Source organism: Triplophysa dalaica, chromosome 18 (assembly GCF_015846415.1).
Source record: "Triplophysa dalaica isolate WHDGS20190420 chromosome 18, ASM1584641v1, whole genome shotgun sequence".
In the NCBI taxonomy this organism is placed as follows: Eukaryota; Metazoa; Chordata; class Actinopteri; order Cypriniformes; family Nemacheilidae; genus Triplophysa; species Triplophysa dalaica.
The window spans coordinates 16,779,988-16,799,842 of NC_079559.1; the positions used below are offsets into that span (position 1 = coordinate 16,779,988).

General features: G+C 37.8%; 1 protein-coding gene across 3 annotated transcripts in view; it reads left to right on the top strand.

Moving 5' to 3' along the window:
- Window positions 1-2,503: 2,503 nt before the first annotated feature.
- adrb3a (adrenoceptor beta 3a) overlaps window positions 2,504-19,855 on the top strand; it is a 31,488-nt gene continuing 14,136 nt past the window's right edge. The window contains exons 1-2 of one of the 3 annotated variants that reach the window (XR_008909505.1): window positions 2,504-4,345; window positions 4,609-4,750. Coding sequence is in view for 2 of the 3 variants with exons in the window: in XM_056772419.1 (XP_056628397.1) it covers window positions 3,057-4,345; window positions 4,609-4,672 (1,353 nt within the window). In the remaining variant the exon portion in view is untranslated. The remainder of the gene's footprint in view (window positions 4,346-4,608; window positions 4,751-19,855) is intronic. The other 2 variants (XM_056772419.1, XM_056772420.1) reach the window with 2 other exon arrangements.

Here is a 19,855-nt window from a genome sequence, read left to right on the forward strand (position 1 = left end):
ACGAGACACACCAGATCCAATGCCAGTGCACAAACGAAAATAACGTAATGCTTTCTTTTTGGCGGCAGTTTTTGAACGTCTGTGTTCACCGGATCCCAGATGTACAATTTATTATTATATTTATTATTAAATAACAAAAATTATATAATAAATTTACTTGCTCAAACTGCCTTAATAGCGTCAAGTAAACACAATTATCCTGAGATACGTTTCCCAAAAGCATTGTGTATTGGAAAACCAATCATACGAATCATCTGAGATTTACGTACGGCCAGAAAAGGCCAGAATAAAAAAGAAGAAAGCTCTGGAAACTGACGCGGCCAAATGTTCTAAGCTGACCACATTTTTTCTCAAAACAAATGAAGACGACGAGACGGCCAGTAAGCTAACGTTAAGGTTCAACCAGAAGCAATACAAATTTCTAGTGGCAAGCAATTTGTCTGCCTTTACTGAGCTGCTCCACATTGAAATGCTTAATAACATATGTGTCAATGCTCAGTGACAGTGAGCAGGGTTTTGGACAAATTAGATAATCGAAGCTGCCAATTGCCACAGAAGTAGTCAGAAGTGGTAGGCAAACAATCGACGAAATGCCCTGTCCCTTTTCTTCGAAGGTTACAACAAAAACGGATTAACATAGAATAGACAGATTTATCTAATTTCTGGTTAGGACTTGATGTAATGAGGAGCAGGATATTGGACAATGACATTTGGGCTGGGGAAGTGGGTGGAACTACTAGCACGGCACCACTGAAATAAACAACAAGCAATTGACAAAATGTCTCATCACTTGACACTTGTCATGGTGTCAACTAGTTACAAAAACTAGTTAGTTTTATCGCTTATTGCGTTACTGTGTAGCAGATAGATAGGACAACGCTTTGAATTGTAGATAGGACAACGTTAGTCAACGCTTTGAATTGTAGTGTGTGTGTGTGGGAGGGGATTAGGAAAGAAGAAACATTTTAAGTTATAGGCGTACAGAGATAAAGGCAGACAGCTATTCCAAAAATGGAACGAAATAACTAACAGACAGAGATACAGAGAGATAGAGAGAGAGAGAAGGGAGTTGGGGGAGGAAGTACTTGATGACAAAGACCTTGGCGACTACTCAACCCAGCTTTTCGCAGTTGAATGGCATGCCAGGCATTTGTCTTGATTGTTCTTCCTGGTTGTGCCTGGGTTGGCGTGAGTCGCAGGCCAGATAAGCATCTATTATTTTTTGTGCTGAACACTGGCCTCTGGGAAACTGTTTATAACATATTTTAAAAATGTAATATATATTTAAAAACATACAAAATAATACATTGTTCATATATAAAACAATATTATATTAGAAATTGCTGCATTTCATATATTGAAAAAATGAATACTGAAATGTACTGTATTGTTTAATATAAAATATTACGCAAAACCTTTCAGTATATTCCCATATACTGTTTTTTGTTTTATGAGAGAATCGACTTCGTAACGGGGAAAAAGTGGATAGTATGTGAAAATTTTTGTTTGTGTGTTCACCGATTTGAACATTTTGATTTCAAGACACAAAAAAGTTATTTATTAAAAATGTATTAAAAATGATTTTTTAACACCCAAAAGACGGCAGTTCATTATCACATGCTTTTATTTATCAAACACTGCAAATAATTGTCTTTAAAGAAAACTGTTGGTTGCGACAATGTACTTTTATATCTTCTAATTTATTCATCTGCCAAGTAAACTATAAAAATATTTCTGAGGTGGCACAGGAAGCTGCTGTGTGAAGAGGACATTTCCTTACTCACACCTACTGGTGTCAAGACTAAACACTCTGTGAACCAAGCCTTTGTTCCGCAGGAGAAACATCCTGCAAGGGATGGGTGAGAAGACACTGTGTAGATCCTAACAGGATGATATTCATCATTTAGTGCTTTTCCACCCCCAACAACAATCGTGCAACGTTTTTAAAAATCTAAGCAGGCACATCCGATAGAACATATTTTTGAGGTGACATCATACTTATTTAAAGTTAATGAAAAACATGGCAGCTGTGGAAGGCAGTGTAAGGGTATTTTTCTCAATCCAAAGCAAAATGCCTAATAGGTAAACATTCACTTTTATCACCAATACAGTGTTGAACTAGGCACAGCACAAAAGACAGAAACTCGTGGCTGGACTTTTGGTGTATGACTAATTTTTTTACTTTCTTTAAACATGTTAAATAAGGGTGATACAGAAGGAGATAAGTATCAGTTATAGGTCAGTCTATTGTAGACAGGCCTTACCTGTTACGGCGGTGTATGACACATACATGTCAAAGGTGCTTCATGCTTGTTGATTGTGAATTTGTGAGTTAGACCGAAAGAGGGAGAGGCAGTCTTGAAAACTTTTGGAGTGAGGTGCTCTTCACAGCTCCACCCCTAGGGTGAAGTGTGACTGCAACTACAGCACGCTGAGCGCTCAACTCACACAGACCAAGTGAGTAAGCGAGCGAGTGAGGGAGAAAAAGAGAGAGAGGTTATCAGAGAGGGAGGGTGCTTGAGCACTGTTGACTTGTCTGGTCCCTGCTGAAGTGTCATTTGAACGTTTGGCAGGAGACACACCTCCACTTGCTCCACACACACAACGCTCACTGAACGTCACACACAGCAGATCAAACTCCACTCCAGCGGACTACTTCGACAGGACATGTGCTTATCTTCCCTTCTCTTTGTGATTTGGAGAGCTTTTTTACTGTATTTGTTTTAATGGGAACTTTCTTTTAATGCTTCACATCTGCTGTTCAGCTGTGTGGACCTTGAGAAACTTCCAAGCTGTTGGATATGATTGTTTTTAGGATAACCGAGGGAGAGGTGAAAAGGAGTCATTGATGGTGTTGTTCAAGATTTGGACATACGGTGGTATAAAATGCAAGTTTAAATCCATTGTATTTCAGTCAGCACTATAAAAAACGACGAGTCTTAAGTTAACAGACGTGTCTTGTACTTACAGAAGTTATGCGTCTCTTAGCTGTTGCTTGTTTCTCCTTTTCCAACTGACAAACTCACCTTGACTTGGGCACATTTAAAAAACGCAAAATGAGCTCAAACAGCACCATATGTCCTAACGGGACACAAGCCATTGAACAACAAGGATTCAAAACTCTGGTGCTGGTTGTCATGGTGATCATCATTATCGTCATGGGTAACCTTCTGGTCATCATCGCAATAGCTCGCACCTCACAGCTGCAGACTACGACAAACATCTTCATCATGTCTTTGGCATGTGCTGACCTCATCATGGGGGTACTGGTGGTGCCGATGGGTGCCACGATTGTCATAACGGGTAAATGGCAGCTCGATCATACTATGTGCGAGTTATGGACATCAGTGGACGTGTTATGTGTTACTGCCAGCATAGAGACCCTATGTGTAATTGCGGTGGATCGGTTTATCGCCATCGCGCGCCCGCTGCGATACAAAGTGCTTCTGAATAAGTGCAGGGCTCGATTTATCGTGTGTGTCGTGTGGGGGGTCTCTGCTCTGATCTCCTTCGTGCCCATCATGAACCAGTACTCGAGGGCAATGGAAGACAAGGAAGCATATTGTTGTTACATTGACGAAAACTGCTGTGACTTTGTAACAAACAAGCCCTACGCAATTATATCCTCCATCGTTTCATTCTACGTCCCACTACTCGTCATGATATTCGTCTACGCTCGGGTCTTCCTCATTGCCACGCGACAGGTACAGTTAATTGACAAGAACCGCCTGAGGTTCCAAAATGAATGCATGGGCAATCAGGCACAACCATCGCTGCAAGGCAACAACAACCTCCCGTCGTGTAACAACGGTGGGGGCTCGGCGTCCATGCGCAAGGGTTCTCGCAGACGATCCTCGAGACTCACCGTCGTCAAAGAGCACAAGGCTCTAAAGACTCTGGGCATCATCATGGGGATCTTCACACTTTGTTGGCTGCCCTTTTTCGTGGCGAACATCATCAAAGTGTTTAATCGAGATGTGCCAACGAAGGAGATTTTTCGCTGGTTAAACTGGCTGGGCTACATTAACTCAGGCCTGAACCCCATCATCTACTGTCGGAGCCCCGAGTTTCGTGCGGCCTTTAAAAATATTCTTGGCTGTCCCTGGATATCCTTGCTGAGAATGAACATCCTCTACAAGGAGCTTCGGACTCGGTGCCCCTGCTTTTTGGGGTCTGCAGAGCGGGGAATGGCGGAATCTTTCCATAAGCCCCCCACGTTGACAGGGACACTGTCTGGGGATGGAAGCATGGGGAGCAGTCAAAGCAGCTGCAGGAGCGAGGAGACGTCGCCGGGACCCCCTCACTCCAATGGCAGCACGTACTTCAGTGAAACAGAGGCAGAGTTGTAAGTTTTACTCTTTCTTTTGTTGTGACATCAGTGGTGTAAGGTGCAAGCACTTCAGCTTTATTTCACTAGCCAATGTTTTTCAGTACACACAATGTGAATGTAAAACTTTTTTTGAAAAACTGTATTTACTACTTATTAATAAAGGAGTGAATCAATGCAGGCCAGTACACGGTTTGCACTATAACATATCAGCTGAACTTCAGACCTGCTGCGATCAGATGTCCCACAGTTCTGAATGCGCTTGTGGTGTTTTTTCTCAGGGGGATAAAGCTCCAGGTTGAGCAGGGCTGTGTTGAAGTCTTCTCGGATTGCAGAGGGACTTAACTTGTTCAACATTTCACGTAAAAATGAATTAGCAGTCATGGTACGACTCTTTGGAACGTAAAAGGGACTTTCATTCAGGTGAAGTTTAGGGAAAAACAAATACAAGTCTTAAGCTCATAATCACTGGTGTTTTTTAACGCTGATATCCTGAAGTGTGGTGCAAACAGAGTGCCGCTAGAGCCAGGCATATTTCATGAGGATAAAGCTTCCTTCACAAGCTAGAAAAACATTCAAAATTGAGCAAAACTTCAGCAAAATTGGCATGATACAGATTTTTTTAACAGTATGTCAGAAGATAGGCATGTGCAACGGACTTGGATATAAATGAAAAATACATTTCTGGCTATTTCTTAGGCTTGGGGGACTGATTTATGCATGTGTGTGTGTCTGTACAGTCAGATTAGTTGTGAAAATTATTTACATCTTCTAAATGAAAGCTGTAAAAAAAGTTTCTAGATTTAGCTTAAGAGAAAATAAGCAAACATGCAAGTTAATATATATTAGTTTTATATTTTATTTAAGTAAAAACTACGTTACTGAAAAATAGCGAGCAATAATAATTCTATTATATTTTTTAATTATATTTAACAATTATAAGCTCACAATAATTCCACTTTCTAGTCTTTCTTTTCTTTAAAACGTAAAAGAACACAAGTTGAGTTTAATCAAATGTTGATTTAACCCCCAACACACACAACCTAATAACTAAAATTACAGTCTTATAATTCAGGCTTTGCGTGCACATCTGGACCAAATGCTAGTGAAACAAATGTGCCCGGAGGGACATCCGAACACTTAATGTTTTGTTTTCAATTGCTTTTGCATTTGCTGTAGTGTTAAATGCAATGGAATGCTCAATATAAGGCATAATTTTCCAGCTGTCCTGCGGATTTTCTATCTAAATAGCCATCCTGTAATTGTGGGTGTTTGTACGAAAAAATTATTTGAATGATTCTCTTGCTTGCAAAGCAATTGTGTTCTCATTTGTAAAACTCAAAGCTTCTGCCACACAACGCCTACATACTAAAATACACTAAATAAATATTTTAGCTCAGCATATTAACATACATATTTTAATTTCAGTGCTCTAAAATTAAAATGGAACAAATAATGACATTCAAAGCAGGATTTTAATGCATAAATATTAAGAACTGCCTAAGGGTTCCAATGATTTTGATCTGTGTCGAGACTTTTTAGGAAAGACTTTTCCTAGGAGGGGGAGATACACTTTACTATCTCAATACAGGATTCACAGCAGCTGTTACAGGGGGCTGGCTGGGCCGGCCTGGGAGACGCATCTTGCCCACAATGTAGTGGAAACAATGCACACACATATGCCTCTCACATTTAAATTCATGTACACCAGACGCCTGGGCAGAGAAAAAATACCTTTGGAGTTCTGCGGAAGTAAAAACGAAACGCAATCAATGACTTCATACTCTCATCTAAATAACTTATTACTGTTAACATGATATGCTTCCTTGGTTACATATATTCTCTCTTTTAGTGGAAACCACATTTATGATTTAAACATCAAACCAGGTGAGTCTATTGAAATAGATTGGAACATAATAACAATACCATTTGACCTTATATGCTCTATTGCAGATTTTAGTCATTTTTTTAAAACAATCACCTTTTTGTTTGCTAATAAATATTATCATTACATTACCTACTGTCAAATCAATCTAGCCTGAAGTCAATATACCCAGATTTATGTAGTTTGTATTTTATTCTACACAACGTAGGTTATATTTACAGTATAAACGATAAACATACAACCAATATAAAGCTTAGCTTTCTCATGAAGATAATCTACGAGCTACGAAAAGATGAAACCACAGAAGTAAAGTCAGGGATAAAACATTTGTAGTAGAGACCAAAAGGAGCAAAGTACATAGAAAGAACCGACTTTCACAGATGGAGACAGAACACAATAAATTTTTTCTTTGTTCTTCTGGATCATTCTGTGAGTAAATGCGATCCCGAAAACGTCTGAAGCATCGAGTTCACTTGTGTCAGGTGGCCTATTTCAACAAACAAATCACATTATTCGGCGTATAGCTCACCACCACAGGGCCCATCCACTAGTACACCCAGTAAAATTTGATCAGACCTGTGATGACTGTAAAGCCATCTTACGTAAACTGTGTACCTCAGGCTTCGCACAGCATGACCTGGTCTCTAGCGGGTTTTTATAGAAACGCCTCAGCACAAACATCATGTCACAACGTGCAATGACACAGTCAAAAAGACGAAATGAACAAAGATGCGTTTTAGCCGGCACGCATTATGAAAGTGCCCCCTTTATAAATAATGATGGATGGCAGATAATGACAGCGTGTTTTGTTTCACAAGAAGTCAACATTTTGCCATTATGTACTGCTGGGCACATTTTAGAGCTCTGGCAGAAACTAGCAAATGAAGACACAACGATTCCTTTGTGTTTCAGTGAGAGAATAACAGCTTTAATGAAGTGGTGAAATGCTGTTTATGTGTATCGATTAAGTCGGAGAGAGGGAGTTTTTGAAAGGACACTTGTTGAAATTGCTGGAGTGATTAAGTGATGAGGAAAAAGGTTAGTGGTGGTTTTCCCTAGACAAACATGCTTTTGAAAGCAATTTGTATTTTGGCAGAATGAAGTCACTTTTGTATAGCTGCTGTAAAAGCTATATGGATTGATTGTTGTCTGTTGATTTATCTGTGTATAAGTGTGAATCTTATTGGACTTGCGTGGGAGGGAATGGGGTGTTTTTTGTAGGGTTTCCGTGTTTTAAGGGCCCCTCTGGTGCTTTTCAAAGACCCCAACAGCTGATAAACCTTATCAACAAAACGCAACACTTCCGCCTCTGAGAAACTGTTTACCAGCTAAAGACAGCGAGCAAAGCAAACGTTCAAAGCCATGGGTTTTTATAATTTGCATGTAAATAACAGATTACTTATTTAGTTCCTTGTATGAGCTGCAAATACTAGATAAAAAAAAAATCAAAAGCATGTATTCTTTGGAAAAAAGAAAAGTTGGCCCTTTTTAATTCCTATTTGGGCTTTATTCATTTTTTTAATTGTTTTATTGATTCATGCATAGCAAATACAGTATCAAAGATTCTACTCTTCCAATACATTTGCTTACTGAGGTCAACGACTTCAGTTTTACTGGAGCATGTCCAGTTGTTCCCCTCCAGACCATTGGCCAAAAGCAATAGATTGCCTTCACCTTTCCATGCACGCTGGAGTTAGACGGACACATCAAAAGTACATTTTAAATAGAAATAATAATCAAATGAGTTAATGTAGATGGATACCAGACCGAGCACATCATTTCATCTCGTTCCCTCTGCATTATTCCATAGGATTACAATGTGCTAGGTTAAAACTCAACACATCTTAGCTTAATAACCTTTGAAAATGGAACGGCTTTAAATCGGGAAATTCTTTAATTACGGGCAAGAGTAATTTCCATTTTCTGCATTGAAATGATGTGTTATGCGGTGTGACATTTTATAAATTAGGATCTCAGTTTCATTGAATCATGACTTAATAGTTACTTGAGTACCTATTTATTTTTTATATATATTTACTATTTATTGAACTGGCTTTCGTACACCTGCATGGACATTTTCCAGAAGCCTGATTTTACAGACAGGTGCTTAATCACTGAATAGGTTTTTGGGGTTGAACACAATACAGTTGACAAGCTTAGGCTTATATAATAGCTTATCAACTCTCATCACCTTCACTGCTGTAACGGTGGGGCACCATATTTCAACATAACAGACGGTTATCGCCACCATCAGCTACTGGTATCGCTCTATGGCTACTGTTGATCATCACAAGAAAGGGTAGCCAAGACAGGCTCCTGATTGATAAATAGCAATTTTCTTTTTTCAGTCATTTAAGCTCATACAAATCATACATAATATGTACAATGATAATATTTCTACACTGTCCAAAATAATGCCCCAATGTTGACCCTCTGAACATGTGCATTGAACCATATGCTGTGCATCAGCAAATGCATGCATTCAAATGATCGCTCTATCATTCTCAGGGAAGAAAAAGAAAGAAAGAAAGAAAAAAAAGAAAGAAAGAAAGAAAGAAAGAAAGAAAGAAAGAAAGAAAAAGTAGAATTGTGCAGGCAGAATAAGCAGTGAGATAATTATCTGGAACAGGAAATGAACTCAATATGGAAAAATATCTTTTTAGCCATTATATAAAACAAATCGAGATCTGATTTAGCAAATAACCAGATGCGATATGACCTCACTGTTATTCTCAAGTTAGGAGATGATTCTGTTTCTGAAGAGGAGTCTTGCTATGTAGGTTAAAACCCGTCATCAGTTTTATTTTTGGCTATTTTAAGCAGAATAATTTAGAGGGACCATTGACCTCTAAATGAGATTAGACAGTGGCCTGCTTCTCAGATATTTCTCCTTTCAAAGACTATTCAATTTCTTTATCTCTTATGTCTCCGTTCAACAATGTCTTAAACTGACCTCATATTTGCTCAGACACAAAGGTCTACCATCATTTGTCAGAAAATTCTACTGCATATGAATTCAAATAATTTAAATTCTACAAGATTCAATTTTTTGGTAAAATTATCTTCTCTGTGCCTAATTATCCCCTGCTGGTAGATGCTTTAACTACACAAAAATGGCATACTGTTAATTTCTCAGAACTCCCAAAGGTGGAATTAGAAATTAGCAAACACTGTAAAAAAATGAATCAACAATTTTGGTGAATTTTAACTGGAAATCTGTTTTGTGATTGTTGAAAACTGTGTTTGCACCGCTTAGTCCTAACTGTGTAATTAGGAGAGTCTAAAGGGGATTGCACACCCGGAAGCGCCAAGCCGCATAGCATCGCAACTAGGACAACTCTGTTATTTATCTGGTAGAACAGAGAGATTTTCTTCATTAATGTGGTATTTTTCCGTTACTCCCAAACAGAAAAATGCATCTTGCAGCTTTTGTAGAAGTCAGTTTTTTTGCATTAAAGATGCTTTCAGTCATCTTATTTAATGTTAAAACTAATTTAATGTTTATTTAACATTTAATGTTCACTCAAAACTAAATTACGGTGGCCGCTAGGTGTCACTGCGCTGCAACAGAAGAAAACACATGCAAACACAAAAAACACAAGCAAATTCAGAAAGCATCTTCAATAGTTTGACGACACATGCCCTGCAAATACTTGAAATACAAACAAACACAGAAACACGCTGCATATACTGGAAACACAAACAAAAACAGAAACGCACTGCAAACTGCACAGACGACAACGGGAGTGTTTCCGGGGGAACCGCAAAAACTGATGCACCTGATTGGGACGCGCTTCACTTTGACTGTTCAAATTCGTTAGTGGAGTTGTCAGCCACATTGAAGGTAGTTGCTTTATAACTTTATTTTAACTTTCTTAACGTACGTCCGTAGGATATTATTAGCCTGTCGATTTTAACAGTTTAACAAAAACAATGAGATGTAGTAACTGCTTGACTTACTTAAACATGTGTCACTATAAAAATGTTTAAAGGTTTACATTTTTTTTTTTTACTTATTCTAGTCGACATAGTCAGTGTGGCTGACAACTCCAACAACGAATTTGAACAGTCAAAATGAAGCGCGTCCCAATCAGGTGCATCAGTTTTTGGGGTCCCACGGAAACACTTCCGTTGTCATCCGTGGAGTTTGCAGCGCGTTTCTGTGTTTGTTTGTGTTTCGAGTATTTGCAGGGCATGTGTCGCCAAACTAATGGAGATGCTTTCTGAATTTGCTTGTGTTTGCATGTGTTTGCATGTGTTTTCTTCTGTTGCAGCGCAGTGATACCTAGCGGCCACGGTACTAAATGTTCATATTTACAAACAATGGCATTACCCAACACGGCTCTGCGCTTCCACATCCGTTGTGTGACCCCCTTACAAGTATTGGGCCAACACTCTTGTAGCCAATAAGCAGTAGGGAGCCAATACGCTCATGATGGAGGAGGCATTTTAAATTTCAGCATTTTCAAAATGTATCTTTTGAATTCAGAATCCTACATGCTTCTCACTTTTTTGACACAAAATATGTATGTACTTATTACATTGGCCAATCTTGTTGATGTCTTTAGTTTGGAAAGCAAACGTGCACTTTTATTTGGCACCGCACTCTGTGATTTCGGTAGCAGATGAGTGATTTGAAGATTGCAAATCTCCAAATATAGATATATATGGGTATAGATCCATTAAAGCTGATTATGTACAAAATGTCACAGAAGCATGTTCTGAAAACTCATCTGAAACTCTGCACGCCGCCTTGGTTAACTATTATTTGTTGAAGCTGGAGGATGAAAGCGCCAAAATTTGAGTAAAATGGCCTGCAAATGAAAAAATGGGGATTTAGAGTTAAATGGATATTGATTCAGGTTGTTGGAAAAAAGGTTCTGCCGAGCGTCGCCAAGACGTGGTTTCACTTGTTTTGGATGTGCTGAGATCACAGATCGCTTTATTGTGTGGACAAGCTGGTGAGAGCCAAATGCGAAAAAATAAAATGCGTAAAATGCCTTAAAGCTGTGTCTTGGTGTGTTAAAGAGTATGTTGTAACCTGGAAAGTTATTTTTTTTCAGGGAAGAGATGTAGATTTGAACCCAAACCAACATCAACACATAACGAAGCATTGCAAGCCTGTCACGTATACACCAAATTGAAGAGTGTGGAGGGCGGGGGGGGAATGGGGTAAATGTTTCCTGTGGTGCAGTAACAAACAGATATCTTTTTCACTCAAGACTTCTTATAAGCTTAAATTAATTGCCATCAATTATTCAAAATGTACTCAGTGTGTTGGTAGACTATAGGATGGGGTACTTCACATAGTAAGTTCCATCAATCTAATCATTAGTCTTTTAACAAGTTTGGAAGAAAGGAATTTAAAGAAAATGAGACACAAGAGAAGCTTTATTGAGTGCCTTAGAAGTGAGGTACTTTGTATGCAAACCCTGGAGGCAAGTAAGCATTTAAAGACTTCCGGTTCCATCGCCCCAAAGTCTATGGGTTTTTGGTAAATCGCCTGAAATAAGGTCTGTGCTCTGTGGCAAACAAAACCTCCAAATATTTTCATGTTTAAATCTATGACATAAAACGCACCAGTTATAACCCGCTTGTGATTTTTAAAACCTATATTGTATCTTTAAACTGGTGGTTGCTAACAATTTGGCAGGGACATTAGACGTCATTGCACATGTAAATCACATAAATAATGCAACATTGGCACAAATCTCTAAAATCATTGTTTGGGGATTCATTCAAAGAGTAATTATTTACCAGGGAACACGTTTTTAAATAAAGGTTGAGAAAGTTTGGGGTTGATGACGTTGATATCGAGCGACCGTTGTGAAGTCTGTTTATAGCCTCGCGTTATCTTTTTACTTCTGCCTTATTATATTTACTCTTCAAAAATAGCTTATATTGTGTAAATCTGTAAAAATGATCTTGATAGAAAAAAAACATGTTAACATCTTGAACATTTGTTAATCATAGAATTTATTTTTTTGCAATCTTCCTTAAGTCTTTGGGAAAAATGCATGGGCTTTCTGTCAAGGGAACCAGCACAGCGCTAACTTCTGGGTTAGCCAACAAAAATACGTAATCTCCGAGTCTAGAGCTTTTGCAGACACCAACAATTGCTTAAATTGCATAAGTATCATACAGTACATGTAAGCTGTAAAAATCTATTGTGATGGAATACAACTGTATATGGGGAGTTGACAAATAAACCATACGTGTGTACCATGGTGTGATGGCAAAAAATTATTATATAAATATTTATTTATATTATTCATATTTATAATATAAAATAGCATAAGAGCGATTTATCTTCACTGTTCGTTTTTTTTTCAAAATTTTTGTCACACAATAGGACACTTAAGATCTTACGTTAGATCAATTGAGATCTTTCTTAAATGCTTATGGCCTCTTTGAACCTTTTCAGTCAGGATTTCGCTTATCACATAGCACTGAAACTGCTCTTCTTCGTGTGGTTAAATGACATTCTTCTGTCCATGGATTCTTGGCTAATAAACATCCGGATTCTTCTCGATCTAAGATCTGCATTTGACACAATCTTTCTTGAAAACTCATTTCTCGTCATTCGGTATTACTGGTTCAGCTCTTTCCTGGCTCATTTCCTACATCAGCGACAGAATTTATATTATATCATTATACAAGGGTATACATCTGCCACTGCTCCAGTCTTACAGGGTGTTCCTCAAGGTTGAGTTCTTGGTCCACTTCTGTTCTTCACTTATATTTCTCCACTTGGTGACATCATACGCATGCATGGACTTCAATATCATTGCTATGCTGATGAGGCTATGGGAGTGCTTGACAGTTTAGATGGTGTGCTAATAAAATTATTAAATTAATAAATTCCTTAGCTAGACAACATGTAATTTTGCCATTTAAATACAGAACAGCATCTTTATTATATTGTTGTAACGCATTAGCCTTCACTTCTCCCATGGGTGCACTTAGTAATTGTTATTGTTAATTAATTTACATTTCAGAACAAGCAACACTGTATGCTGTGCGTTTATAAAAACATTATACGATGTATAAAATAGCCTACAACAAATGTATTTATGAACTAAATTACCAGAAAAAACGAATGAAACAGAATACAGCAATGAACCTACACGTAGGCTACTGAAGCGTCCAATCGGCGCATGGTTTTGTTATTACTTCACAAGTTTCTGTAAAGAAAAAATAGAATATCCACAAGCACAAGGTTCGAGTCCTTTCACTACGGATCCTACACTAGCCTAATTATTCCTTCTAACCTTATTACCAAAAGCAAACTAATCAATGCTATACTCTTCTGTTTTTTTGTAATTATTATTTTTTGCAGAAAACGCGCTTATTTCAGACCACAAAGTGTTCCCAGACTAATCAGCAGTGGTGGAAAGAGTACTGGAAATTTGTTCTTAATTACAAGTACTGTTACATTGCTGAAATTGTACTCAATTACAAATAAAAGCACTGGTGTTAAAACAGTAATTGAGTAAAAGTAAAAATTACTCAGACAACTAGTTACTCGTTACTTTTTATGCGGTGTCATATAATGAATTAAGAATAATTATTAATAATCAAATTTAGAGATTTATGTAGAAAACAGCTACTTTTAACCAAACACATATTTACCTTACTGATAAAGCATATAACTGGATACAACTCATACAAAATAACCATTCAATGTGTTGTTCTGTCCGTCGGTCTGTCTATTATGAGCTCAGTTTTCCAATTAAAACCATATATGCACTTCCAACACTGTTCAATCATTTGTAATAGCCCCCACAATGCAGAAATTAATAAATAAGAGCCCCAAATACTGTATGCAAAATTTTTTTAACCTAAATTACATTAGATTAGCATTAACAGTCATATCTGTGGAGGAGCTGGCTGATCAATTACTCATCTTCAAGCCATCCAAGATGTATGTGACATTATCTCTTAGGTAGAACAATAAAGATTTTTACATGGAGTTGTGGTCCATGGTTTTCATGATTCATGTCTTTAAAAGTTCAAAGTACAGAGAGAGGCAACATAAAATAAATGCTGCGGCTCCTTTCAATGTAATGACGTCTTATTTAAGTGAATGGATCGAACTGTACAAGATACTCAACTTTATTTACAACATTATAACTGGAAATTCACAGTTTGCAAAACTGCTTCGCAACTGTTCCAATCGCATATGTTCCCTACTCACTTATAAGCGCAGAGAACTTAATGTATAGACTTTGGGGAGATGGAGAATTTATCTCATGAAATAGCTGTTTGGATGAAACTTGGCGAATGGAGTGATACAGGACCTCAATATTGATGTGATTGGCTATGAAGAATAATTAGTTCCGTCACGTGGCCTAAGCAGTTTTCTGATGGGGCTATAGCCCCAGCAAGCCCCCCCAGCGCCGCCACTGTCCCTGCCTGACTCACTTATTTCATGCATCAGGGATATCAAGCATTGGATGTCCTTGAATTTTCTTGAACTAAATAATAACAAAACTGAAATAGTGATTCATCTGTGGTCGTAATCTTGGTGTCATCTGTATCTTTTGCGATTTGAGTGGACCGGGTCACGTGTTAGGACTGATTATTCTCCTTAACCAATCACATGAACATTAATTCCTGAAAAAAACTACTCAATTACAGTTATTTGAGTATTTGTAATTTGTTACTTTCACCACTGCTAATCAGAACGTTGAATATATTCACAATTGGCCCGAACTCCATATAGCCTTCTCTGTTGTAGTTTTATGTTTCTGTAACTATAATGTAAACTTAGATAGCACCCAAGCTTCATGTATAAAAACAACACAACATCTGATTTGCCACGGCAGGCATAACAATCCGCATTACCTGCTCTTAACATGCTCTTCTCTTTGCTGTAAAATGGAGAGCTTCTCTTCCAGGTAAATGCAATTTATGAGTTTAATTTTCTTACACTAAAGTACTGGAAAAGTTCGACTGAGCAGCCAAGCACCAACTCACAGGCTTAGTCTTGATAACGGATGCGAATATATAACATCCAAAAATACGTTTTTTTTTTTTTATTGATTTCGGATGATGTCAGCTTGTTTGCATTTATATTAAAAACAATAAAGTAATAATTTTTTAAGAAATAAAATATTTATATCACATATCATTGGGACTATTCATCATTGGTGGGAAGGACAATATGCTGTCAGGTCTGTTTAGTTACAGTAAGTTGCCAGTTGTTCACCCCAACCTTACCCCTCAACTTCATTATTAAACACTCGTTAGCCACTTTTCAACCTTTTATAAATTTTATTAAGAATAAATGGTTACATGATCTGATAAGTGGTGGGAAAAAAGTAGTCAGGAGGCGGCATCGGACCTGCAATGATCAGAATATTAACATTTCTACGCCACGGAAGACGTCAGCCGGCAAGCGTCATTTTTACATCTCTAATCCAATTTGCAACTGGTGAATAGCCTCTGCTTACAAGAAGGACTATTTGCGATCAGTGTAAATAGACACTTCGTAAAAGATATTAGGAAATCCCTGGGGGTGCTTTGCTGGGCCTAAGCAGTTTTCTGAAAGGGCTATAGCCCCTGCAAGACCCCCCTAGCGCCGCCACTGTCCCTGCCTGACTCACTTATTGCATGCATCAGGCATATCAAGCATTGGATGTCCTTGAATTTTCTTGAACTAAATAAAAACAAAACTGAAATAGTGATTCATCTGTCTGTAATCTTGTTGTCATCTGTATCTTTTGCCTCTCGTATTTCTTTTGTCATTAAAAATTCTTATTTCCATCTTTGTAGTATTGCACGTCTTCGATCTTCTCTCACTCTATTTGATGGTTAAATCTAAATCCATGCATTAATCACATCACAACAAGATTATTGCATTGCTCTATTTCTTGGTCTGCCTAAAAAACACATAGCAAGGTTACAGTTTGTTCTAAACTCAGCAGCAAGAGTTCTCACCTCCACCAGGCGTTCTCCTCACATTACTCCTCCACTGCATGATCTACACTGGCTACCTGTGGCATCACGTATTCACTTTAAGATATTACTGCTAACATTTATGGCATGGTCTTGTGACTCCATATCTGTTTGATCTAATCTACTCCAACTCTCCTGCCCGGTCCCTCAGATCAACTGAGATTGGTATTTTGTCCATTCCCCGTTTTCAGCTGTCCACTAGGTGGTAAGTCATTTATTGTTAATGCTCCTAAATTATGGAACTCGTTACCCCTTACACTTCGTGATATATCATCTTTGCCTATATTTAAGACTCCGTGGTTACTCTTAACTGCCACCATTGCTGTGTACCTGAAAAATAATAAATTGAAACCTAAAGCAATGTTCTTTTTTTGCACGTATACTCTCATGTAGTTTCGGAAAAGACGTTTATTCATTGAGCAGTAATGAGTATTACCTGATAAAAGAAATTTCCTGTCAGATTTCCTGTTAGAATTTAGAAGTTAGACATGATTAATATTGCATATAAGATTTTTTAGTCCGTTTAATATTTGACCTGTGGTTCTCTCGCCTATGTGTGCTTTCACTGTGCGTGTGTGCGAGTGTGTTTGCGTGTGTGTGTGTCTATGTCAATGTGTGTAACTATGTATGCATATTGTGTGTGTGGATCATTTGTATGTCTGTCTTTTGTTGTTTTCACCTTTTTCTTGCTTTTACAGGTATATGCCTTTAGTTGTTTTTCTTGTATTCAATGTGTCTCATGTACAGCTGCTTTGTAACAATGAAAATTGTAAAAAGCGCTATATAAATAAAGTTGAGTTGAGTTGAGGTGAGAGGAACTTTAATTCCTGTCAGTACGAAAGCCCTTCAAAAAAGCGTTGCTACTGCTGTCAGAGGACATTCTGTCAGAATGTAAGTAATAAAATCAATAGAACTTCAGTTTCTACAAATATTAAACGACAAATGAGAAATTAAAACATGTCTTCTAATTATCGGTTGGCCTACTCCTGTTGGACGCAGCTCTGCTGGACACGCGCTGTTCTGAACTTGAGCGCGCAAGAGTCGCGCGCCAGTTATGAACTTGAGTGTGCAGGAGGCGCGTACTGTTACATACATTCCCACAACAGAGAGCTGCCTGCATGTGGCGTGTTAAATATCGCTTGGATTATTTAATCAACAGATGTACAATATCCTAACTAAAAACTTTATAAAAACGCATATTTAAAAAGTAATCGACATGTAATCATTAATGTAAATCAAAAAATTGCATCATGTTATTACTGAGGTCATGTTATTACCAAAATAGTACGAATATTTTACGTAACTGGACCATCCTTGGTTATCTTGTAACGTCATGAGTTCGTGTAGGCGACGTCATGAATGGTCAATTAATGATTATGAAATTACGTGCATGGGACGTGCCAGCTACGTTGTCAGCTGGTAAGTCATGAAATTACCCAAAATGACCAATAAAAGTAATAAAGTCACTGTAGATCGGTCCAGTGCAGATTCTTTAAATCATGTTAACAAACAGTGTTCCTACATTTACATGTATTCATTTGACAAGACACGTTTATCCAAAGCGACTTCCTGTAATGATACATTCAGAAAGTAGCTCAAGACAGCACGCAGCTATATCGTTTTGACTTTGGGCCAATAACATTATGACGTTCGAAAACTAGCACCTATGCGTGTTTATATGCAGATTGGATATCAAAACAGTCAAATCAATTCAAGAACGGTAATTTGAAAGAATATATGCATACAGAATTACTTTTCAAATCTGAGCAGAAAATGTAAAACATTTGTGACTAACAACACTGCAAATTGTAAAAAAGAAAAACTAAATCAGTTACAAACATGTATTTCCACAAGAGAGGACACTTCTATTTGTTGAAATGGATTTATCCCTCTTAAAACAAGAAATTCTAAAAATGTTCCACACTAATGCCAAAACAATTGTTATTTACAACTCAACTCAACTTAATTTATATAGCGCTTTTTACAATTTCAATTGTTACAAAGCAGCTGTACATGAGATATATTGACTATAAGCTAAAGTCATATACCTGTAAAACAAGAAAAAGGTGAAAACACAGAAGACAGACATACCCACTTACAAACACTCCACACACACAATATGCACACATCGACATGGACACACAAACACGGACGGCCACACAGACAAGCACCCACAAACTCACAGTGAAAGCACACATTTCAGATAAAGGAGAGAGAAACACAGGTCAAATATTAAACAGACTATATTTCTAAATGCAATATTTATTATGTAAAACTTCAGAATTCTAGAAAAATACTCAAGAGAACCAAGGCCCAACCAGGGGATTCCAGTTCCCCTCTGGCAAAAGCTGCTGCCTCTGCACAAGCTCGACAGTGCTTGCACAACAATGCTAAATAAAAAATAAATAAACATAATAACAAGGTAAATTATAGATTCAAGATATTCAGTAATAATCTAATTGTAACAATCCACACACTGAAGACAGACACGATCCAAGACCGGTAGTAAGTGAAGCTGATTTAACGAGGTAACTTTAATGGTATTAATGGAGGTAATGACAAACATCCACAGGAAACATTGAACAATCCAAGGAGAACATAGAACATCAAAGGGAACTCAGAGAAGACATAAACAGGGTATCTAGGAGTGAGTATAACTTGGGTAAAATACAACTAGACCTGACTCTGACTGGTGGTGCGAGTGGTGGTTAAACCATGTAGGGCTTTATAGGTAATAAGCTAGATTTTAAAGTGAATGTGATGCTTTATAGGTAACCAGTGCAAGGTTGACAGAACCGGCAAATATGCTTATACTTTTTTTGTATGTGTAAGAACTCGAGCTGCCACGTTTTGGACCAGTTGGAGTTTTTGTAGTACGCCTGCAGGGCAACCACCTAACAGTGCATTATAGTAATCTAGTCTTGATGTAATGAATGCATAATTAACTTCCCTGCATCTGACATTGACAGCATATGACATAGTTTAGATATATTCTTAAAATGGAAAAACACAATTTTACTGGTGTGGCCGACATGGTTCTCAAATTATAGATAATTATCGAATAGAACGGCAAGATTCTTAGCTGACGACAAGGGTTTCATGGAGCATCCATCAATAGTTAAGCAGTATGCGTGGTTGTTACATACGGTGGTTTTCGGCCCAATAAGTAACACTTCTGTTTTGTCCGAGTTCAGTAATTGTTGCTCATCCAGTTTTTTATATCGACTATGCATTCCATTATTCGATGGAACTGCTGTGTTTCATGAGGCTTTGAGGAAATAAATGGTTGAGTATCATCAGCATATCAGTGAAAGCTACTTTCGTGTCACTTTATTATATCTCCTAGAGGTAGCATGTATAATGCGAAAAGCAGAGGCGGTACACCGTACTGGACTTGCGACTGGACCTTATTGCGTACTGGACCTTATTGTTTAACAAATTGAAAACAGCCGGATAAATAAGACTTAAAACAATTCAATGCTATTCCATTAATGCCAACGTCATTTTCGAGTCTGTGTAGGAGTGTGCGCTGGTATTATTGCAGCACTAAGGTCGAGCAGCACCAATAACAAAATACAACCTCGGTCAGACAGAAAAAAACGCTGATCATTTGTGTCATACTGTTCAATAAAAGGAAGGAAGGAGACGGGAACCGGCGAACATTTAAATAAAGTTTTAATCAA